The sequence below is a fragment of the Pyrgilauda ruficollis genome, unplaced genomic scaffold, assembly GCF_017590135.1.
Source record: "Pyrgilauda ruficollis isolate IOZ18807 unplaced genomic scaffold, ASM1759013v1 scaffold11, whole genome shotgun sequence".
NCBI lineage: Eukaryota > Metazoa > Chordata > Aves > Passeriformes > Passeridae > Pyrgilauda > Pyrgilauda ruficollis.
This window is the reverse complement of record NW_024509210.1, coordinates 5853674-5877722: the sequence shown is the minus strand read 5'-3', so window position 1 is coordinate 5877722 and position 24049 is coordinate 5853674. Positions and strand designations below refer to the sequence as shown.

At 40.9% G+C, this 24049-nt stretch overlaps 1 protein-coding gene across 3 annotated transcripts; it reads left to right on the top strand.

The window, feature by feature from the left end:
• The first annotated feature begins 12610 nt into the window (after nucleotides 1-12610).
• On the top strand, nucleotides 12611-21868 carry LOC121357911 (synaptotagmin-15-like). Of its 3 annotated transcripts, none has more exons than XM_041475645.1 (8): nucleotides 12611-12691; nucleotides 15749-15947; nucleotides 16769-16911; nucleotides 17465-17760; nucleotides 18536-18706; nucleotides 19217-19337; nucleotides 20362-20541; nucleotides 21596-21868. In XM_041475645.1, exons 1-8 carry the CDS (start codon nucleotides 12685-12687, stop codon nucleotides 21730-21732), a joined length of 1254 nt encoding a protein of 417 aa, XP_041331579.1. In that variant the 5' UTR covers nucleotides 12611-12684; the 3' UTR covers nucleotides 21733-21868. The 3 variants fall into 3 exon arrangements, with proteins under 3 accessions (XP_041331579.1, XP_041331569.1, XP_041331561.1); XM_041475635.1 differs by having other exon boundaries at nucleotides 16727-16911; XM_041475627.1 differs by having other exon boundaries at nucleotides 16715-16911.
• The last annotated feature ends 2181 nt before the right edge of the window (nucleotides 21869-24049 follow it).

Genomic DNA, 24049 nt, shown 5'->3' with positions numbered 1-24049 from the left:
GGTAGATTTTGATCTACATAAGGTCCACCTCACTTATGTCTGAGATCAACATCTTGCAAAATGTATTTATCTTTCCTTTCCTATCATCTTTCATGCTTAGAGTTCTCTAAATGGAAATAACTGCTTGCTCCCCCTCCCTTTTCCCTCTTCCCCTAAAATCCAGGAGTGCATCAGCACAGACTCTTGCTTTTAATCATATACAACATATACAGAAAATAGTCTTCTACTTCTAAGGATTCTGATATAAAATATTAATCTAGTGACAATAAAAAGCCAAACCAAATCAAATTCGTGACTTTGGAAAAAACAGGTTGTGGTTTAAGAGAACACTGTTATTTGCCATTTTAAATAGCAATTGACCATTTATGTAGGAAGGTAACGTGCAAAACAAAGCTGATATGCAGAAAGCACTGAAATATTCTTCAGATTTTTCTGTTGTTGGATATTCCTAGGAATTTAAAGAACATGTGGTACGCATGGTGGAAAACAGTAAGGTAAACAATTCTCTGGCACATTAGTACTAAAAGGCAGAAATTTAGAGCAATAAAATTTACTCTTTTCTCTTATTTTTGGTATCCAAACACTAACATGCACACAAGAGATAATCAAAAAGCATCTTCATAAACTCACAGATGTTCAGAGGAATAAGATGAACAAACTTATGGGGTTTTTCTCCCCCAAAGAAACAGTGATATGTATACTCTGGAAATATTTACTAAAAGACAAACACATACACATGTAAGTGAAAGACATCAGCACAAAAAAACCCACCTTCTACAGAACTACATTAAATTCAATTAAAGCTCAGAGTCATAGTTCCCATCATTTCAGAAAAAGAGAAAGCTACCATTTCCTGGGATTTTCAGTCCAGCTATCAACCCCCTGCTGCCAACACAGCACTTACAGAAGCCTGGCTCTGTCTGTGTGCAGCTCCTCTCCCTTCCCTTCCCCTCATCTGCTTTGTTACTCTCCTGGCAGAGCGGAGAGGACTCGGTGTCCTTTCAGGAGACAGAGAACTGCCGTGGTCCTTACCTTCCCCCCACTCAGAGATTGCACATCCAGCTTCCCTGCACAAGTTACTTGGAGGGTATTTAAAAACAGATGCTCAGAAATCTGAGGAGAACAAAAGCCCAAGGAGTTCAGATTTCCTCTCCTTGATCCGCCTGATGCTGTTGACACTAAGGTGAGCATATGAGAAGGGGAAGGAGGTGGGATTGTCAGAGAGCATCAAAGGCAGGAGATTGGGAGAGGGGGTTCCCTCTGCCTCGACGTGGCACCCCTTCCTGGCTCCCCCCTTGGCTGGAGAGGAAATAAAATGGAGCCTAGGAGGGAGGGAGAGAGATAATCCTGCAGCTTCATCTGATTAGAGAAACTGGGCCTGTGCAGAGCTGGCAGTGCCGCCAGGGAAGCACAGGGAGGGGAGGCAAACAGGGGCAGGAAGAGGAGGAGCAGGGGGGAGGAATAAAATTATAAGAGTTAAAGGAAAATAATAAAAGGTATACAAAGTAACTGAGCCCTGGGCCAAGGCATCCTGGTATGTGAGGGTATCAACCCTCATATAAAGGGGAAATCACCAGTAGAAAACACCCATTCCTTCTTTTAACATGGAACAATCAGAAAGAAAACAAATCAACCCCCAAGTCCAGAATGCATCCCTCCCGTGGGCACAGACTGGGAACAAGGATGTATCCATGGACTGCAAAGAGTGAGATTGTTTGTGCTGAGCAGGAAGAAATGGAAAAAGCAGTATGCTACAGAGAGATTCTAAATTGTGCCAAACAGGACACCATTTAGAAACCATTTTCTATTGCAAGCCATTTTCCAGAACCTGTTTCCACTTACTTACACACATCTTAGTTGAACCAAAGTGACTTCCAAGGAGCTTGTGTCAACACACACATCGAGGAGCTCGCAGCTGAGGCTGCCCTCCCACAAGGCTCCCACTTGTGCCATGTCCCTCTCCCACACCTGGCACAGGTGTTTCTGGTGCCCACAGAGTGTGGCCATCCCCACCCCTGCAGTACTGCAGCCCTCAGGGGGTGCCAGCCTGCCCTCCCTGCAGCGCTGTGTCCTCGCCCTCAGCCTGACACAGGGGCTCAGCCAGGCACGGGCAGGGTCCTGGGGGTGCTGCTGTTGGGTATCCCCCACCCCATCCTCGCCCAACAGGGATATCCTGCCTTAAGGAGACAGGCACACAGCTCCTCCAGGCTGCCAGGCGTGACCTGTGGTGCATCAGGGAACATCAAGGGCAGATGTGACCAGAGGAGTTTCGTCCCCATCCACAGTAGCCCATTTTTGTATAGAATCTCCTCTTTCACTCACCTTTATGAGGGGCTACACTCAGTCCTTTCCCAAGGATCACTCAAAGTTTCCACACTGTGAGCTACTTTTATTCTTTTCTGGCCTATACCCTCCATTTAGAACTTCACACAAGGGAGGGTGGTTGGATCTCTAATGGAGCAAGAAGCATGCCAAAACATTAGAAAAGAACCCTTTCAAGTCCTCTTTCTTTCTTTTCAGGAAGCAGTTAATAATTCTTGTAAACCACTTCCAGCAGTTCTCAGTTTGCTCCTAAGCCTTCACCAATACCCTCCTATCAGACCTAGCTCAGCTGAGGCGGGGGGGTCAACACCCCTCCCAAATGCTTTTAGGAATGTAGGAATGTACAGTTGCTCCCTGAGTCTTCAGGATGGGCTGCAAAAACAGTAATTTCCTGTGTGCTTCCAGGCTTTGTTCCTAAGATGCACACCCCCCAGACTCACTGGGGCTGCAGGTCACGAAGCATTTTGGGGGTTTAAGAGCCATACACGGGTCAGCAGCAGCTTTCTGGCTGCATTATTTTACCTGCCACGTGTTACAGCAGTGAAGCAGAGTAGGCACTTGCAGTCAGCTCTTTGTGCTGACTTTGACATCCTTCCTGCCAGGCTGGAAACAGAAGTTCCTTGAATCTGTCCCCTCCAGCACATGCTCATCAGCATTGCTACTGGTCCAGAATCATGCCCAGGCAACTCTTCCCATCCCATGGTATGGGATTGCAGTGGTGCTGCAGGGAGAGGGCAGCTCTACAGCCTCCTTTTTTATTCCAGCAAAAAACCTTTGGCTGGCGTAGTGAGACACAACCCTGGCACCTGTAGCTACTCCAACATTGTTCCAGTTCCAGTGGCCAGCCATGGAGCAACTCAGTGCCACCCTTCCACTCCAATGCATCTTCTAAATGAGTGCCAGGTTGTCCAAATGACATCCCAAGAACATATAAAAGATAAAATGAGAGGACAATACTGCACTTAGCCTTTCCCCTAAATCCTTTACAGAACGAAGTTGCAGGGCTTTCTTGTCCCAGATTTTCTCTGTCCAGCAAAGTTGACTGTTTTCATTGAAAACACCAAAATGTGCTTACTGGAAGATACTGGTGACCAACTTTTACATCAACAGGTCACAAATCTGGGCATCCATAATGATGCAATTGGCACCATTATGCCAATGCCAGCTTTCTCATCTACATTTGATGAGAAAAGATGCAAAACTGCCTCAAATTCAGATCTGGAGAATTTATTCTTGTATCTTTCTTTAAGAAAGTCGATAGTTAAAGGAAGGTGAGAAATCAGTAGCCTACAGATCCATTAGGCCAAATCCAGACAATGCTGATTAATTTCTTTTGAGGAGAAGGACAGCATTATTTTTCAAGAGAATGATTTCAGAACAGTTCTCCCACTGTGGCTCAGCCTGACTAGCATTCATGCTTTCCTGAGAACTCCACCCAGGGCTTAGACATGTGAGAATGTGTATAATTTCATGAAATCACAGCCCTATGCCCAGCCATGGAAGAAAGTTTTCAAAATTATTGTTTACTGATTTGGTTGCTTGAGGGTCATATGAAAGCAAGCCACCAGCCCCCTGACTTTGAGTCACCTGGTGTGAGGAGAGGCAGCCAGCTCTGCCTGCCTGCTGAAGAAGGGCACCACCAAGGCAGAGCTGTTGGATCTGCAGGCCAGCTCTTGTCAGTCTCCATCCAGGCAACCAGGGCTTCCACATTCAAGAGAGAAGTCCAGTCCTAACCCAAAAGCCCTTTATCTAACCTAAAATTCACTGGCACACTTAGGCCATCTACTCCTCTTCAGAAGAGGAAATGGGATTTTTCTATCGTGATTGCTTGGTGCCTCCTAAAACCAGGTACTGAAGCCCTTCTCTCACCCCTTCCCGTTTATAATCCCACAGTATTTTCTTGCACTGCCTGGTCTGCTGTCATTTAGAGCAACTTTTTCCTGCCAGGTGGGTGACCTGAACCCGCCCATACTGCGGCTTCTGAACTCCCTCAGCCCTGAACCTGCCGAGCTCTGCTGCTCTTTGTGGGGCAGGTTTGAGTGTCCACAAACACTGCCTGAAATTTGTTTACATCTCTCTCTGGAGGCTCTGCATGGAAACCCTGGAAGGCTGATATTTGTTGTCTGTTTTCAAAGCCACTTAAGCCAGTGAAACTGCACCTTCCACCAGGCAGATTTTATCTTAATGCATTTCTGGGATATATTCTAGTCTTCCACAATAAGGCAGCCCTCCAGGAACAATATGCTGCCTTGTGGGTAACACTGCTCATTTGCCTGAATGTCATCTGCCACAGCCAATTTGGGTCAGGTTTTGGATTTCTCCATTGTAAAGCATTTTTGAGTGTTTCTGAAGAATAACAGCCCCTTAGCACAGTCTGGGAGAGCCTTCAAGATAATAACTAATGCACCATGGGCAAATTTAACTTTTTCTATGCCTATAACCAGTCAGAAGCTCTCCACTCCACATACTAATTTTCCCTTATTGAAATTTGCATTCTGTATGCAGTGCCAGTTTTCAGTTTTTGCTTATACTGAGACACCCAAAATAATTCCAGTCAGGTGTAGGAGCTAGCATAGCAAGTGTTCACACACACACTCAAGGCAACTGAAATGAACCTGAGATTGTTTAAAAACATGAAACTGACCACCACCTTCCATTTGACATAAACCAGCAGTTAGCAGGATTATTTCTAACAGAGTTCTATAAAGAAAGCAATTCTGTTGGGTAAATATCACATTAACTTCAAACTTTCCAATACATCCCAATTAATCACCACAAATATCATTCCATTAGGCTATATGCCACATGTCTAACACATCTGTCAACCTAATATACCTTTGGGTATAAATATAAACACTATATAGAGTGTTTCTATCCAGCAAGCATCATGACAAGTTCTGCTTCTTGTGCCTGGGAGAAGACAGCTGCTGGTTAGACATCCCAATTATAGCAGGCATGGTCTCTGAATAAGCCTCTATTCTGCAATTTTATTTTTCTGTGGAAAGGAAGATAATTTGTGTGGGTTTATCTCATAAAGTCACCATGAAATCTGCCAGGTCACCTACATTTATCTTCATTGGGAATAATGCTGTAACACTACTGACATGACTTTTTTCAAGGAGCAACATAGATGCACTTCTCTTCTTTGCAGAATTAATCTTTTTGAAAGCTGTCAGAATTTTTAGACCCGTGAAAACTGGTGGTTTTGAGCTCTGTCATCTCCTTTCTTTTTCATCTTGGATATAAGAGCAGCTTTCTCAACAAAGCAGACCAGTTCTTTTGCCTTTATTTTACCTTGGCAGTCAGTGAGGCAAGCCCACTGATAACAAACAATCTCATGTACTTCAAAGACTTAGCAAATCTCTACAAAGCACTGGTTTTAGTTTGGTTATCAAACAAATAGAACAGTAGCTTACGGAGAATGAAAACAAGCTCCCCTTTTTAAGCATGTTTTGCAATAGATGGAAGATGATATTGCACAAAACCTTACATCTCCTCTTAAATCAGGGGACTATCACATGGACACTCTGCTGCTCTACTTCTCCCAGATGTCATTTCCTCCTCTGCATAACCACTAGAATGCCTTCCCTACACTTCTTTAATATCCATTAGCAGAAAGCAATAAATAATTGCACCAAAAAACCCCAACCCTTCAATCCAGTTTTTGGGTAGCTTTAAGCTGCCTTTCATGCAATAAGGGCTTTGGCCTTTTGATAATTTAATCACATGTTCAGCTTCGCCCTGCATTTGATTGCTGGTATTCCATCTGTTCTGTACTCTCAACTGAAAAGGAGGGAAGCCAGGACCACATAAGCAAGCAGGGCTCCCAGGGTCTGCTTCCAGAAAAAAGTCCCACTACAGAACACCACACTTTGAGAAGTCACCACTAATTCTGTCCTGATGTGACTTGCCCACCAGGACACTCCTGCAAGTTTGAATCTGACTTTTTTTTCAAAATTACATCCATGTAGATACTAAGCCTCCTTGGTTTACTTTTGCAAATGGTGTCATTCAAAAAAAATTACTTGGTCTTTGAACAACAAAGTATCAGAGTCTGTTCTAGATGTTAACTGGTGCCCAGGGCTGAGGGCTATGAACAAAGCCTGCTGTAGAGAGAGTTTGCTTTACTTAATGGGAGATAAGCATCTAAATAAAGACTTGAACTCTGATGCCTCAATTCTCACATGTAAAATGATGAAATGGGATCAGCAAGAAGCTGAGAAAAGTGCAAAGGAAAACACTACACAAGAGGACAGTTCTGCAGCCTGGGAGCATAATTTGCCCTCATGCACTTTGAAAAAACGCAGCTATGCAGCTCCAAGAAAGGCTTTGCTTTCCCATGTGACCTGCAGTATTCCCAAACAACTCAGACCACAGCCATCAGAATGTCTCATGGCCTGTGAATCAGCTCCAGTCCACTCAAAATTCCTAATCCAGATCCCCTTTCCCTGTACAACAGGCCTGGGTAACATATCCACCCTCATTTCTTCCTCATGCAGCAGAAGCTGCTTATACTGGTCTCCCTGACTTCATCCAGGATATTCTGAGGAGTGAGTATCATGGAAGGAAGAGGCACAGAGTCTTCAGGAAAGCTGGGGGGAAATTTGAAGAGGGTCTGGATCTAGTCCCTGGTGCTGCCTATAGTGAACCAGTCACCTAAGAGGCACAATGATCCTTGGTTTAATGAAACAGACAGAATTATTGTACAACCAATATACCAGAGTGACCTCCCAAATTAGACAGGAGCTGAGAGCAACACCACTGACTATTAAAAAAGGCTTGCTGCACTAAGCCCTAGATTTCAGAGGAGCCCCACAGCAAGAGAAAAATGCTATTTCAAATGTATCCAGTGTCAGAGGCAGTCCAACAATATGGAGTGTAAGCCCCAGGCTAGCTCTGCCTGCAATAATCTGCAGGCTTGACTCTGTGACAGATTGAAATGCAGTAATAGTGTTTATGCAACTAATTCTCATTCTAATCTATTAGTTTATGTAACCTTTGCTCATGGACATACTGACTCATAGGTCTCAGGAATCTAAAGAAAATCTTTAACTCTCTCCCATCCTTCAACACCTGGTTGCCCAATAGACAGGTTGTCAGAGATCTTGTTCATTCTCTTTGAGAAAAAATTATGTTGGCAACTGGAAAAAAGGTATCAGTTAAATTTCTCAAAACCAGTGTACTTCTCCATGCATACCAATGAAGTCATGTAATAAGCTCACCTGTGATGTGCAGGTATCCTTCAGGTTAGCATTTCCAACCCCAGCACGTACCATTTGAGCCCAGGCTGCGAAAGGCACAGGAATTGTTTGCTTAGCTCCTACAGAGTAAAAATACTGCTTTCTAGCATTTAGACTTTTTTTTTTTTTTCTGCGTAAAGCAAGGCAACAATATCTGTGTCAGTGACACTTATTCGTCCTAGCTTGAAAGATTTACTTTCATCCTTCTCATATTTCTTGTATTTCCTAGAACATTCTCACATCTATTTTATGTGAAGAGCTAACCACAGGAACAGTGTGCAGAATTCCTTCTGCAGCAGTCACAACTCTAGTGATTACCACACAAAACATGCCCGCATCAGCTTATTTTATCCCTGGCTAGGCTCTAACATAGATTTTTGAAAGGATTGGAGTCAGATCAACCCTTTTTGAGTTTTTTTTGGTTGTGGGGTTTTTGTTTTGTTTTTTTTTTTTTTTTTTTTTGGTTTTTTTCTTTTTAAACATAAAAATGTATGGGATGACACCTATAAATCTGTGGCTGCTATACAGAGGGCAGTTTTAGGCGCACTGCAGAAACATCTTTAAGTTAGAGGAAACAGATCTACAGCTTTCAGTATCTGATTCCAGATGTAAATGCTTCCAAAAAAGAAACATCACCTTTTGCTCTCAGTTAAAAGTTTGCATCCCCTAAGGCTGTACCAGTAAGGTACCATGTACCACGTGGTGTAACTGCTATGCCACACATAGAATTTTGTGCTTCCCTGCAAATCTTAAAATGGATTAGTGTCTACAGATTCACCTGCCTGCTCAGCAATCCCTCCCCATTCATCTAATTCACATTATGTCTGGTCTAAATTCATTATCCCTCACTCACAGAGGGCGAGGCTTAGGAAAAACTGTCTAAAATAAACACCAGTCTTGCCTTCGAGCAACTTCTGTTGGTCACTACAGCTGTGTGAACAGTTCATTTTTCATGTGTACACATACAATCCTGCAAGGCCCTGCCAAATTTATGGGGTGTAGATTACTCTTATCAAGGCCAGGAAGTGTACAAAACTGAAACAAAAAGCCAGATATTACCCCCCAAAATCTTTAAAACCATGGAAGCCAGAGCTATACAAATAGTTTTCTCTGCAAGAGTCTCTATTTGTGCATATTATCTCTGAACTTTGAGTTTATTAATAAAGTAATTTTAGAAGGAACATTTTGTATACTTATTTTCTTAAAACATCAACAGCCAGCTAACTTTCTTAATGCAATTTACATTAGCAAAAAAAATTGGAAACATAAGAACACATTTTAGTAAAAGTAAACCTGAAAATCCTATTACAAAACACAGAAAGGAAAAGTCATTAGAAAGGAATAAAAGTTCACATTTTCCCATTTTGCTTTATGCATTAAAAAAAGGTCAGCTTTAAAGAATTTTTTGCTTTGCTCTACTATTTGCACCAAAGCCCAGCTTTGGACAGCAGGTGGTGCTATAGTCTGTATATATTTTGTTGTTAGGCAACACCAATAGCTAAAGCTTACTAAAAGCAAAAGGATAAGGTAAAAAAAAGAGAAACATTCTAAGTCCTGTAGAAGTGCTGGCATGCAGACTTTACTTACAGATGCTTTCATATCAGTAGGTATTCTGTAACAGTGCTAAAAAGTTTCGTAAGAAGGCACTAAAATATTTGTGTCTGTCAAGGATTGCAAATACCTAGCAAAACATGGTTATCAAAGCATGGAAAAAACCTCATGCACAGCTCTGGGCAAGCTGTAACAGTTTTTATGTGGCCAAGGCTCTGTTGAGTAGCTCTGGGCCATGAGGAAACTGATGGAACAGTGGAAGATTTTTGCAGCTCCAGTGAGAGCATTCTGTCTACCTCTCCCTGAAGACTGTCAAGGTTAGCTGCAGGGTCAGATTTACTGGGCCAAGATGAAATACCAAAGCAGGAATCCAAACCCCATGGCTAGGTTAATGCCCTTTCCCCCTCTCTCCTTTCTTCTTTTGCTTTCTTTCTCCTCGTGCCCATCTAAAAGCACCAAACATGGCATCTTTTGAAGATTTTTTTTCTTGCTGTCCATGTTGCCCTGTCTCTATCCCCATTTGACACCTGTAATTTTACTGGGAGAGCTGTTCTGGACTGCAGTCTGCTTGACAGTGGTCCCACCAGCAGCCAAGCTGAGAGAAAACAATTGTGGAAGACTCATTCCCTTCTGGCTGCACTTCCTCTCCTGTTCTCATCTTTTCTTTGGAAAGGAAACTAACAAATTACTCCCAGAATGGGTCCAAGGGGTATTTTTTAAGAGAGTAGATCTTTCTTTCATATATTCCTTTCTGAAACTATCAATCATCCATAGCCTGCTAAAGCCAAGAACTAGGTGTCAGACCAAGGCCAACAGCAGATTGTGGGAGAAATTCTTATCTCAGTTACACAAGTGTGCATCTGGAGGAACTCCAGTTATTAAACAATCTATAAAATCAGGATAACAATAAGTATTATTTCAAAAAGGTTTGTGATGGTTAACTACCAGTAATTAACGTTGGTATAGAAAACAGGCAATGGTTGCCTGGAAATGAAAGGCACTATAGAAATTCTAAGTACTCATTATTTCTGCCATTTGCAATTATGCTTTTCAATGTAATCTATTTGTTGTAGTCAGGGTGCCCATCAATGCTCCCTGCAGACCCCAATGTATTGTCCTTGAATAATTCACTGGTCTCAATAACATTAGTTCACATTTAATTGGGGGGAAAAAAAAAGTTTACCTCTTTCTAGATGCCATTACAGATGAAGGTACAATCAACATGAAAGTCAAATTTCACAAACACGAGGGAGTGGGTGTGAAGGCAGAATAACTTGAAAGTATTTCACTTGAAATGGATGGACTTGAAGATCATTCTACAACTGCAAAATGGGATTAAAAAAATAAATGAAAACACTTTTATTGAATGGGATCTGTTGAAGTTTTAAGATTATTAATAAATTATAGTAGGAGTTAGACTTCAGGGTAAAATGATGCTATAATTACTTACTTTTCTAAAGACCTATTGATGCTTGTGATCCTACAACTATATCTTCTTTAAACACTTTTCTATCCTTTATCAAGGAATGTTCCTATAAACAGATGTAAGTAATTACATGCAATCAAATTAATTGTAAATCAGAACTGGATAAAAATGTTTATATGTCAAGTAAATACTGATTTTTTTTCAAAGATATTCAACTTCAAAAATACATATGTTGAATTTCACCCAGTCTAGTGGAAATTACATGAATATATGATAAATTATTTGTTGGTACTTAGATGGTGCCAAATGAGCAATGTTGCATCACTGTTTTTAAGTAACACACTTTGAAAAATTGTTTCGTGACAGAATTTTTAAGTGGTCTTTTAAAGCTCAAGGTTTGACTGTAAGATGTCCCTGGATAGGGACACCAAAAAATGTGCATGTTACAAAATATGCACCAGAAACACAGAATATTTATAGTACAATATCTAGGTCCACAAAACATTAAAGTCTTAGCTGTTCAGGGATTTAGGCTAAGAAGGAGGCTGCAATCAGAGATAAAGGAGGGTATAGTTGTGTTTCATGGCCTGCATTTTTTCTGCTTTCCAGCTGTTGCAAGAACTCAGCACAGAAAGACTGGAACCGGGAAATTCACAGTGGAGCAGAAAATCAAAATTAAAACTCCCTGCTCAGCAGCTTTGCCATTAACTCCTTCCACAGGAACTTGGGGAGGGCAGGATCTGCCCCTCCAGGCCATGCTGTCCCATCCCAGGGCTCTCTGAAACAGGAGCTCAGTCAGCAGCTGCGTACTGGCTATGGCTTCCCAGCTGTCCAGCTTCCCACTGCTCACACAGGCTCGTGTGGGAGCCAGTGCATCTGGGACTTCACTGGCCAGCAGTGCTCTGGAAAGCAATCAGGTGTTCAGAGCAAACTCAGCACTCCTCACACAGCCACAAAAGTGAGCTCAAGCAAGAACACTGCAAGAGAAAGCAGGCGTTTGTTGTCTTGCCACGCAACTCAAAATTTTTGGTTGCCTCAGACTGCTTACAGACATTATCCTGACAAGTGCAAAACTGCTCAGATAAAAAACTCTACTTCAGCATTTGCACTAATTCAATGGAGAAATAAGAGTAGCAAAAGCACTGACTGTGCAATATTTATTTAATAAGTAATTATCTTACAAGCATAAAACTAAAACATATGAAGCCTTTTCTTTTTTGGGTAAAATTTATCTAAATACTTCCTTCCTTCCAGAGGACTCAAAAATTAATAGAAAAAGCCTAACCATGCTACATTTACAGCAGAACACTTTAAATGCAATGAAAAGAATTCTAAGATTCTACAGAAACAGACGATATTTCATTAAAACCTACTGGTTTTAATTCCTTTGCATTTCTTTGGCTTTTAGATTAAACAACACTATGCACAATACACACAACAACTGTGAAGAGAACATGAAATACAAATAGCTATTAAATTTAAGGTATAGGTTCTTGTCATATACTGGCTGTGAAGAAAGCATTAGGAGACAAAAAGTGACAACAAATACTTTGTTTCTGAACTATGCATGAGTAATTTGGCTGGTTAAGATCTGGCTGGTTATATTTATTACACTCTCAGAGAGTAAAGATCACTATATTCATAAATACAAATAGGAAGGGTTGTAATTTCAATTGTCTAAGGAGATATGTGTTCCTTGGTGCTTACATATTTTGTTAAAGATATAAAAGAAATGCATGCTATTTCTTGCCCACACAAATATGCAGAATTAAGCTACTAACATCAAAGAATTTTTCTGAGCGCAACTGCAGCTTTTGGAGTTCTGTCACACCGGCAGTGTCGCACAGGTGCCTTTTTAGGGCTGACAGAGGACTTATGCAGCACAGCGGTCAGCATCATTGCTGCCCGACCCCAGCTCTGCCTCCCGGGAAGACCGGCAATGTCTGTCCTCGGGGAGCCTGGGACGACAGGGCTCTTTCCCGATCGGTCCCTTTGCTATTCCTGAGCCAGAGCTGCCTCTCCGAGCTGCTGCTGCCGGCCCGTGCGGTGTGCGAGCCGCGGGGGCGGGCCGGGGAGGGGCTGCGGCGCTCGGACAGCGGGGCGGCGGCGGGCACTCGCCCCGGGCCCGCAGGAGCAGCGGCACCCATGCCCGGTAAGTGCCGGGGGCGCAGGGAGGGAGGCAGGGAGACAGGCAGGGAGGGGGTGCCCGGCTCCTCCCGCAGCCCGCCAGGGAACGGGCAGCCTGGAACTGCAGGGCGGGCAGCACCGCCCGGAGCGTCTGACACAGCAGAGCTCGGCCCTGGAGACAGGCACAGCAAATGTGGAGTCTTGCCTCCACTCCCCCTCAATTATTTAATTTATAGTGGGGTTTAGGCCCAGTATATCATTAAATAATATAAATTATTTAATTTATATGTGGGCTTAGGCGGTGTCTTCATATGGGGATTAAAACTTGTGTTGGAGAATGTAAAGTTGCGAGCTCGTAAACTTGTTCATAAGCCAAAAAGCTTACTGCAAAGTTTAAGTAAAGCTTATTAAAAGCATACAATCACACAGCAAGCAAAAAGGGATGCAATCCCAGAGGAGACAGAGGATGCCTGTCAACACCTGCTCTATGCTAGGATAAAGCTGGTACCTATTAGCAGGAGACAGTCCCCTGGCTCAGGTGGGGGGAGATGAAGGGGTCCAACAGGTCTCTTCCATCTCCTCTGCCATGATCCTGTACCACAGCAGGATACATCAATTTCTCACGATGACAGGTAGTCATTTTAAAAGATACATATTTTCTCCCTGCACACAATGGATGCAACTTATCTCAGTGGTCGATTTGTGACTAGTGCTACATTGTGCCCTAAGCCACTGGTTCTGTTGCTGATCTAATCAGACAAGATGGTTTAAAAGCGAGACAAATTCTCCTTACTCGCATTAAATTACAGGTAACTATTGAAATGAATAAAACTTTACCTTATATCTACAGCTATGTAAAGTTTAAAAAATCCCAGAATTTGAGTCTATGCCTATGGGTGTGTCATGAATGCTTATCATTCTACAGTGAACAAATTCAGTACAAAGTCATTAATTAAGAGATTGGAAATTCCTTCTCTTACTCCAAAATCAATGCACACCTTACTGTCTTTCATGGTAAATGGTGACAAACTGGCTATAGGGGAACACAGGACTAGCTGCTGAGAGCATCAAAGATCTGTAAATGAAGAGGACAAGTTAAACAACGACCTGTACAGCTTGCTTGAAATGTTAACCTTTCAGACCCTTATGTTAGACAGTAAAAGCACCAGCCACATAGATATTTGTGTTGTTTACAGTGCACCTACACAAAGGAAACCATAATTTCTATTATGTTTATGGGTATTAAACTGAAGCATTTTTTCTGCATTTGGCCTTCTCAGATACAATAAAATGTGCGTCTGAAGATATATTTGAGCATGCCCTGCAAAACTAAAAGGAACAAACACACAAAATTCCCATGCTCATATGCATTTCCGCATACTGCGCATTCTTATAAAGGAAAACCAATTTACCTACATGGCACAATCAGACTTGTCTCTGTATTAATATTAACCCACATCAAGCAGGTGCTTGTTTCCTGTTGCTCAGAATAAGGATGGCACTAATAGCCTGGCTGAGTGCTGGACCCTACTCAGTTCACCTACCAGCTGCAAGGACAGCAAAGTGCTGTTGCTGTGGCACAGCCGTGAGCAGGGTGGCTGCTCCGTGGTGGTGCTGGGAGACAGGAGTGACTGTGTGACTCAGGGAAGCAGCCAGCCAATTCCTGCAGAGCCTAAAGCAACGCACCTGGAGGGGAGCTGCAAAACCAACTTGGCTCCAGTGACTCCACCAAATACAGGAAAATGAGTCAAGATCAGATTAAGGCCTTTGAGGTGCTATGGCCAGGTTAATTTATAGCACAAGGTAATTACTTAAGTGTTCTGTAGCTGAAGGACATTTCATGTCACTTACTGCAACAGGGCAACACTGAAAAAGATCAGCAATATATGTATTTGCAACTCGCCTCCCATACTCTTTAAAGCTCTAATGAATAAACTAAATTAAATGAAAATAGTTTGGAACAATTCAAAACTATTATTATTTGATAGTCAAAACTATCACTAGTGTTAACTGATTACTTTGTGCCTGTATTGTCTTTATTTCACTTGTACTGTTGTACAGAGATGGCTAACTGCAAGGTACCTACCAAGCACAGTCAGATAAAAAGAAAAAGGAGTAAAGCATAATCAAATTAACTCTACCTAAAAGCAGAGAAGAGGAAAAAATTCAGTACCAGCTGTAAGAAAATGCCAGGTCACTTCACTACTTCAGTTTCAGGGGAGACCTTGAGAACTGTCAGCACCGAGTACTCAGCTGCTCCTGAGCTGTCTGCCATGGCTGCAGAGTGGAAGATAGTTCTAGAGTTTAGGTAGAGAGCAAAATAATCTTTGCAGCCTATCACTCCAGCATTCTCAGCAAACATGTGAAAGCAACGAATTGAGCCCATTATCAATTGTCTATCCTTGGTCTAACGAGAAATTCTCACAATAGAATTTCTTATATTCATATTAAATACATTTATTAAGTTCTATTTGGGTTTTGGTTTGTTCTCAGTAATTATAACAAGATTTTGTTGTAGTTAAGTACTCACGGTTCAGGAAACTGTGTTTAACGGATATTTAACTTGGACTTCACAGATCAGGAAACACATGCATCCTTACAAAGAAAACAAGCCATAGCTTTACTTTGTTCCTTGTGGCAGGGTCTAGATTCAATTCAACATAGATGAATAGTTGGAAGAACAAACCAAACCAAAATAATGGTACCTTTCATATTAGGTGTTCCAGGGTTCTCTTTTTTTCCATTATGCAAGCTCTAGCACTTCTGCCATGCTACAGTAAATGTTAATGCAAAACAGAGCCTAAGCAATTCTTTGGCATTTGGGTTTTTTTCATGTCTGTAGTCTCTCATATTGCAGTAACTGCAAGTGCTTCTGAACACTGTAATCTGTCACTGCCATTGTCAGAAGTCTTCAGGTGCTGCACCATGCTATAACCAAACAAAAATGTATATGTGAGCTGAATGCTTCATTTAAAAATAATTTTGGAATGGTTTTTGTTAGCTTTAATATTCCTGTCTACACCCAAAATATACTTGACTTTGATCTTCCTATGATGTTTTGTGTGCTTTTATGTTTGAACAGAACAAGCAGTTGCTGTGGCTGGAGGTATAATAGGAGGGATCCTTTTATTTTTTCTCATTGGAGTAACTGCATATCTGCTCTGGAAAAAATTTTGCCGCCTCTCTTCTTATGAAAAGCTCATCAATCCTGTCAAAACAACAAATGCAAATGCCATTTTCCAGGATCAGGCAAATTCTGAAATTCATCTAAAAAGCACAAGGTACCTTTTTTCACTTTGTTTTTAAAGCATATGCTGTGTAATTTATTTCAACTTGTCAAATATCAGATGAGCAGGTGATCCAAATATATGCATGTACAGAAATAAAGGAGATCCCTAAATTATATGAAAACATCAGTCATGTTCTCTTTTGTTCCTTTAGGAAAAGGAAATTATGAAATCATATGCTGTGTAATTTATTTCAACTTGTCAAATATCAGATGAGCAGGTGATCCAAATATATGCATGTACAGAAATAAAGGAGATCCCTAAATTATATGAAAACATCAGTCGTGTTCTATTATGTTTTGTTCCTTTAGGAACAAATGTTCTGTTCATGTTTTGTTCCTTTAGGAAAAGGATAATCTAACTATGAAAGTGATGATTATTCCTGATTTATTTAAAAGAGAGAATATATTCAAGTGTAATTGGTGAATGGATATCTTTACCTGTTAGACAAACCCAGCCTAGGTTCCAGAGTAATTTCTAGTCTAATAAAAAAAACAATAGGACTTCAGGAAGGAGACTCTCTAAGAGAATTAATCATTGCAGGGGTTTTGGGCTCTAAAACAAGCAGCTGTAGTTAATTCTTCCTTTCCTTTGAAAGACAAATTCTAAAGGAAAGGAAAGGTGGAAAAAGAATAATCTGTCAGAAGACCTAATGTGCCTCACTTAATTGCATTAAGCAATTGATTTTATTTTTGCCTTTGCATATCTGTAGAATTTTTACACTCTGACGTAAGAACAGTAAACTTACTACTATTATCAAGTTTGATTTCCAGCTTTAAACCAGAAGAGTCAATAGGTGCTGTTGTCTTGAGCAGATCCAGAAGTGTTCCATTTATCATTCCACCAACGCTGCATGGGCGAGACTGGGTTCACCTGACCAATGAAGAACAGGTTCAGCAAGACAGGGATCCCTTCATGACCCCTCAGTCTGGGCCACGGTCATCATTTCATTCTTTGGGTATGGCATTGCAAAAATGGCACTATTTTTAAGGGTAGGGTGGCTTTACATAATTTAGTAGTTTATTAGATACGTAATTTAGTATTATGTATCTTGGGGGCACACCAGAGATTGCATTACACAGCACAAGCCCTAAATGCTCCATACATTTATATATTTTATGTATGAGAATTGGGCAAGAATGTAGTCATTTTGGTCCCAGTGCTGTGGTACCTTGCACATTTGGCAGACAAAGCAATCTCTCCTCTCATATTTTGTAAAGGCCAGGAAGTCTCTGTTGTCCCCAGAAACAGCAGTCACCAGCTGCACAGTGCAACAACAAATAGCTAGAACTAACCAGGTACAATCACAGGAATAAGAAAAGCAAAGTAGTGCAGCCTACAATTACTCCCCCAAATTTGAGGGAAAAGGAAACAAAATATTAAATTATTTAAAAAATTGATTGTTGATAAAGAGGGGAATCTGATTTACCCAAATACAGCAGTGGTTATAAAAATGCCTGCAATGGTTCTTGAGGCTAATCTGAGGGTGCTTGTTTTGCCTTTTCTTGTAGCTGGAGCTTATGTTGTAGGAACCATTAACCCAGATCTGTACAAGTTTCCCGAAGACAAAAGTGAAACAGATTTTCCTGATGGCAGCATTGGCCGCCTCTGGTTCTCCATAGAATATGAGCAAGAGTCCGAAAGGCTCCTTGTATCCTTGATCAAAGTCAGAAAGCTGCAGCCTCCTGCTGATTCCTGCAGTCCATTTGTGAAAATCTACCTGCTGCCTGATGAAAGAAGCTACCTGCAGTCCAAAACAAAACGTAAAACTCTTAACCCGCAGTTCGATGAAAACTTTGTTTTCCAGGTACTTTTTCTTTTGATGAGGCAGATTTTTGTTTGCAAATATTAACTTGTCAAACTACAGTAGATGTTTGTATGTTCACAGTGCTTCTACCAAGATAGAAGCTGTTTCCACCAGACACAGGATTTTTTACTGGGGCTTCTGGAGAACCTGGGCTTAGAAGTGTGTGGCTCCAGAACTGCTCTTACCTCTGGTCTGTACCAAAGTTAAGGGTTCCAGAACTTGCCCTGGGAATAACAAAAACTCCAGTTTGAACTACAGCTGAGCAGTTCAGCCCAGCAGTTCTAGAAGGCCAGAAGGAGCCAATACTGACATAATGCTTTCACAGCTTTTGGTTTCTTTGCTGTGCAAGTAGGTTAGACAGCAGAACCTGGGAGGTATCTCTGGGCTGCTATTTGTACAGTACTGCACAGCTTGGCTTCCCATGCTAACAGGCTTGCAGCACACGTCACAAGACAAAAGCTTTAAAACTAAAAAAAGTTTGTGTTACAGATTCTAAACATCCGAGTCTGAAAGTGAATGGATTACATACACTAGATCCATGTGAGCTAAAAAACCACCAATTAACTTCATAGCTTTCAAATGAAATCATATTTTAGCTTGTATCTTGACTTTTGCATAGCTCAATTTTTAGGCAAATTTTAAAAGTACTTCAAATAAATAAAGGAAATATCTACCTAACCTTACCACAGTTTGAAAAATATTTCCTTTGAAGTCATGCTAGAATAGGAAAGTGTCAGATGTTTTATATATTAATATTCTTCATTTTCCTGTACAGGTTTCCAGTAAAATGTTGCTCCAAAGGACACTAAAGTTTTTGGTTTATCATGTTGATAAACAGAAGAAACATCATCTCCTAGGCCAAGTTATCTTTCCACTAAAAAATGAAGCATTAACTGAGGACAACAAACTAGTCATATGGAGAGATCTGGAGAAAGAAAACTTGGAGGTATGTGATACTGGGCTGCTTGGCACTGTGGAACTTCTGTCATCTTACAAGTATTGGGAGGATGTAGCTGAAGTAGAACTATGTTCTAATTCAAATGCAAGTACCTCAAATGCAAAAGTACTTCATAAACATTTGGAATAGAAATTCCCGCCTTACCAACCTGCAGATCGATAGCTGTTGTAAAGGGAGTACTCAGATGCTTTAAAAAATTACATGAATTAGGAGGTTGTTACATAAGAACTTTCGTTATTTGCTTCTCCTTTCAATTAGTAAGAGCAGAAGAGACAAGGAAATAGATATCCCCTGGAAAAGAGTAATTCTGAGGGTTAGGAAGGCTGATTAATTGGTTCCATCAAAAGTTACAACAGCATAAATAAAGCCATTAGAACTCACTCATACACCTTAATGTGACAGAAACCATGAGCATGAAAAAGGATTGGTCTCCCCATTTGACCACACAATGAGGGAGTTTTTCAGACATATTTGACAGGTGTTGTTCTGCTTCCAAAGCCTCCTTCAGAGCATGGTGATATCCAGTTCTCCCTGAGCTACAATGACTACCTGGGCCGTCTCACTGTGGTGGTTCTGAGGGCCAGGGGATTGAAGCTCCAGGAGGAGAGCCCTGCTGTTGGTGAGTGGGATTTCCTCCCTGCTATCAGCTCCACAATTCCTGTTTTAATTTGCTCCTTCCTCATCTGTACACCCAGGCTTGTGCTGTGGGACTCTGACAGGAACAAATAAACATCCTGGTGATTTGAGTGGAAACAAGCCATATTTTGTCCTGAGGCAATTAGATTTTGATAGCTTAGTTTTGATATGTTTGGGGTTTGTTTCATATTAAAAGGTTTGTCCTGTGGCAACTGGTGGAGCAACATCCTTTTTACTGCTATCCAGTCCAGAGAAGGCAGCATTTCAGGGGATATTGATATGAACAGTTGCCTCAAGTCAAATTCCCAGAGGTAACAGCTGCAGGACAACTGCTTATGCTGAACAGCTATCCTGGGGGGAGCTTGGGAGAAAAAAAAATCCCCGTTTAGGGCAGCCTGGCTATTGTTCAAAGGATCAGGGCATGGAGTCACAATTTTCTTCCTTAGTGCAGAGGGCTTCTTCTGGTACATGATACTCATGTATCCCTGGTCTCAGAGATTACCTCAAAATGCTCTTTAAAATCCAACACTCAAAAGCAAAAACAGTTGAAGAACCAAACTTGTATCTCAGTCTGTAGTGATTTCTTGCAGGCCTTTGAAGCTAAACAATATAAATGCAAAATACACCTACAATTAAAAAAAAAAAAAGAAGTTAAGTCCTCTATATACACACATCACTATGAAGTTCTTTTTTGACTGAACAAATTAAGCCTTCAAAAAAGTCTCCACAAGATGAAAGAAAGGCATAGAAACATAAGATCAAGGATGCAGGGTAAGAATATGACTGCTTATTTTAACAGCACTTAAATTGGAAAGTGCACTGCCAAACTGAACCCTCAGTACTTTGTAGGCTCCCTGCTTTATGTCATGCTGTCATGTGTGTTCCATCAATCTTTCACAATCTGATGTTATAATTGATATTGACTCCCAAAAGGAAGAAACTCCTTAAGCCATCTCCCAACTGCTTCTTGAAGATGTCTTTTAGTCTTGAATTTCTTTTTCCCCAAGGTGTGTATGTCAAAGTCTCACTAATGAACCATAATAAATTCATCAAAAGTAAAAAGACAGCAGCTCTTCTGGGAACTCCCAATCCTGTGTACAATGAAACCTTCAGTTTCAAGGCAGATCAGACAGAGCTGGATACAGCAAGCCTGAGTCTATCTGTGCTCCAGAGTAACAAAGGAGAAAGTAAGTTATATAAATTATTACAGTCAAGGTGTCAAATCTCTTACATATTTGAGACATATTTAAACCTGAGAGGAAGTAATTATTTTTCAGCAATAATTATAAAACATGTAAGAGTTCTGGGGCATTTCAAAGGCTGTCTCTTTAAAAGAAGAATAACTTATTTGTAGTTAAGCATATGTCTGTCTTTCAGAGGCTAAATTTCACGGAACACATGAATAAAATCAGTGCAGACTAGTCAATGCCAGTACAAGGTGCTGTGCCTTTGTTTCATTCCAGTATCCCATTAAAACAAGCTTATGTGAACACTTACATGTGTAACACACAGCCTGAAAAACTGTGTGGCTGTTCACTCTAGGCAAATTTGAAAGAGGAATAGGAATTTTAATTCTCTCAGCAGTGAGAAAGATTAGCAAACATCCCCATTCCCCTGGCAGAAAACCTGATGCTTGAGGCCACCTCTTACTGTTAGAGAATCCATTAAGGAGTTCTGCTTACAAAAGCAAATCAGAATTCAGTATTTCCACTGCTCACAAGAAAAACATCTCTGCAGTGCAAATATGATCTCAATAATTTTCCCCATTCATAGCTGAAAAATCCAGGCATGAATAAACAATCTGTTTCTTGGCAGTGGCAACACACACATTACAGCTGTCTCAGTAACTGCATTTATTTTTTGCAAAGCCAGAGCATCATGCAAATCCTACTGAGGTTGCTGATGCCCATAATTAGGGCACACTTCCCCAGTAAACCTGAGGTCAAGGGGTAGGGCAGATACAGATCAGATATTTGTGCCTTGGAGATGTTTAACTGCAGGCAAAAGGACAGGCCTGACTAAACACCCACTTACTGCCATACCTTTTTTAATGCTGAACCTCAGCAGGCAGAAGCTACAAAACCTGAAGTCCAGAGTTATTTCCTTGAGGAATATTTTGGTATAAAAATACCTTTTAGAACTGGCATTACTTGGAGAAATACATGTTGATATTCTAACGTAGGCAAGGATTTCAGAGAAGCAACACAGGTGCTCATCACTAACTGCTTTCTTTTTTCCTAGAAACACTTCTGCTGGGACGAGTAGTAGTTGGGCCTTTCATGTACACACGTGGCAGAGAACTGGAACACTGGAATGAGATGATCAGCAAGCCCAAGGAGCTGGTTAAACGATGGCATGCTCTCTGCCACAGCACATGAACAGCACTGAGAAAAAAAAAAACCTTAACATGGAAAAGCTCTTACTACCTTTCTGATCTAAAGGGTACAAAAATATTTGCTAAGATTATTAACCCAAAGAAGAATAAAATAAAAATAAAAGATTTGGTTCCTGGTAGGCTGGGAGTCCCTCTTTCCTCTCTTCAAAATAAATGTTAAATTTATTTAATATGCAGCTGAGCAAACACAACAGCCAAAAATGACCTCTCAGTATTAATTATTTTAACTGGTTAATTCCACTTCTTGGTCATGAGTTCTGGGCACAAATGATCACACATGTAGACAGAAACCAAAATGACCCAAGAACTGCCAGTGATGACACCAGGCCTATCTGCCCACTGCTCCACATCACCACAGTGGCTTCACCAAAGGGGAGAGAAGCCCAGTGAGCATGCCAAAACACATAAAGCCCAAAAGACACTGTCTAATACATGCAGAACTTGTTCAAAAGAGCAGCATTGTATTTAAGACCTCTTTTGAACAGGAAGGGTGAAGGCACTGCTCACTGGTCACACACCTGGAAGCAGCTGTTCACATCCCTCAGCACAGTGTATTTCCTGCAGGAACTCAGTTCAATGTTGTCAGCTGACCCCAACTACAGCACTTTGTGTTAAAAATAAGGGACAAGTAAAGAAGTCCCAGAGTCACAAGTGACTGGAGGCTATTCCAGTACTGGAGTACTCTGAGACAGTAAGATGAGGACATGTCCTGTCCTTTTATATTTCTCTCTAAACACATCTCTGCTGAAGACAAAGCATTGATTACAAGAGCCTTGGGTTTGACCTAGTATGACCATTCTTACACTGAAAATCCAATTAGCTTAAGGCCCCTGGGCATATGTCTGTTTTAGTAGTAGAGTCCTCTTCATTAAGTAAATTACTGCTCTCTAAAGTAATTCAGAGCAATTATTCCTAATCAAAATAAAATAGAACATTTTTCTCTTTTTGATTGCTCTCTGGGGACCTCAGCTCTGTACCCTTCTCACTGTACAGCCATAAACCAGACACACTGACTACTGCAGCAAAACATTTTGCACAATCATGTTCCATAACCTCTACAGCTGAAATCAAACCAACTTCCTTTCAAACAGGACACAATATTAATTAATTCAAAATCTTAAAAATATTGGACTTCTCTGGGGAGATGAAACAACTTTCCATTTTGATAATACTGTTATTACCTAAAGGAAATGTTATGAATGAGAAGATACCACAGAGGAATTGTAAGATAACAGACCTCCCTGATCCACCATCTGATATGTTACATGGTATCCTCAGTCTGTCTTGCTAATTACAGCACAGGATACAAAATGAGCCTAAACTCATTACAGTAAACTGAATTTGACAAAGTGCTTAACACTCATTTATCTTTGCTAAAGGAGTAATATCAGCAACTCAACACCAAAGAGCTGTATTCAAATTTCAGCCCCACAAAACTACTGCAAACCAATCTCATAAGCAAAGTTAATGCATGTGTTCTGGGAAGAAAAACTACTCAGTTATCACACAGTTTACATATTACCAAAATAAAGTGATTTTACCAAATAAAGTTTGTATTTTATTATTTCAATCATACCATTAAGGATCTTAAAAGTAAGCAGTTAGTAGTATTTCAGACAGCTGGTTTATGAGCTTGGGCAGAAGATGCATGCAATGCACAGTGTCTGTTAACAAATACCCCTAAGGTGGGCAGTCACCTGGCTGACCTGATGCACAGTATGGTCCTCTTCTTCTTATACATGAAAGTAACAATACTTCCAGCTTGTGTGTTCAGTAATTTCAGCTAAATTGTGAAGAAACAAATCCTAATGCACTTACCAATGTACTTGTACTCATGGTCATCCAAGGGAAGCACATGAGAAAGGCACTTTTTGACTCTACCTGAACAAGAGTTATTTCAAAGCAAGAAACATCATCAAATAAGGAGTTCTAATACAATGTTTTTAACTGCCACATAATGAGCATTTTTTTTACTTACTGCCTTTTATATAACATCCACCTGATCTTGTGCTTGAGACTTACCTTGAGCTGAAGGAGGTGGAATGATTACAAGACAGTTCTGTTTTACAAGAGAAAAGAGCAGCAGCAAAATTGCTGAGGGTAAATGACAAAAATTCTGCTGTCAAAAGGAGAGCAACCACAACAGCAAAACAAAACCACCAAGCTACAGATAGCACATGGGATAAAGCAAACAAAAATTGTGTAACTAAAATATTACTGAATTCTCTGTCTTCCTCTAATATGCCAGGTCTCAGGAAAATTCAGTCTCTCACAATAGTAGTGAATTTTTCTGAGAAGAA

Bases quoted from the DNA above. Each gene is read 5' to 3' on its own strand.
- LOC121357911 (XM_041475627.1), top strand. The intron at 15,948-16,714 runs GTACCTTTTTTC...ACTATTATCAAG, and splicing joins ATTCATCTAAAAAGCACAAG to TTTGATTTCCAGCTTTAAAC. The intron at 19,338-20,361 runs GTGAGTGGGATT...TTTTTCCCCAAG, and splicing joins GGAGGAGAGCCCTGCTGTTG to GTGTGTATGTCAAAGTCTCA.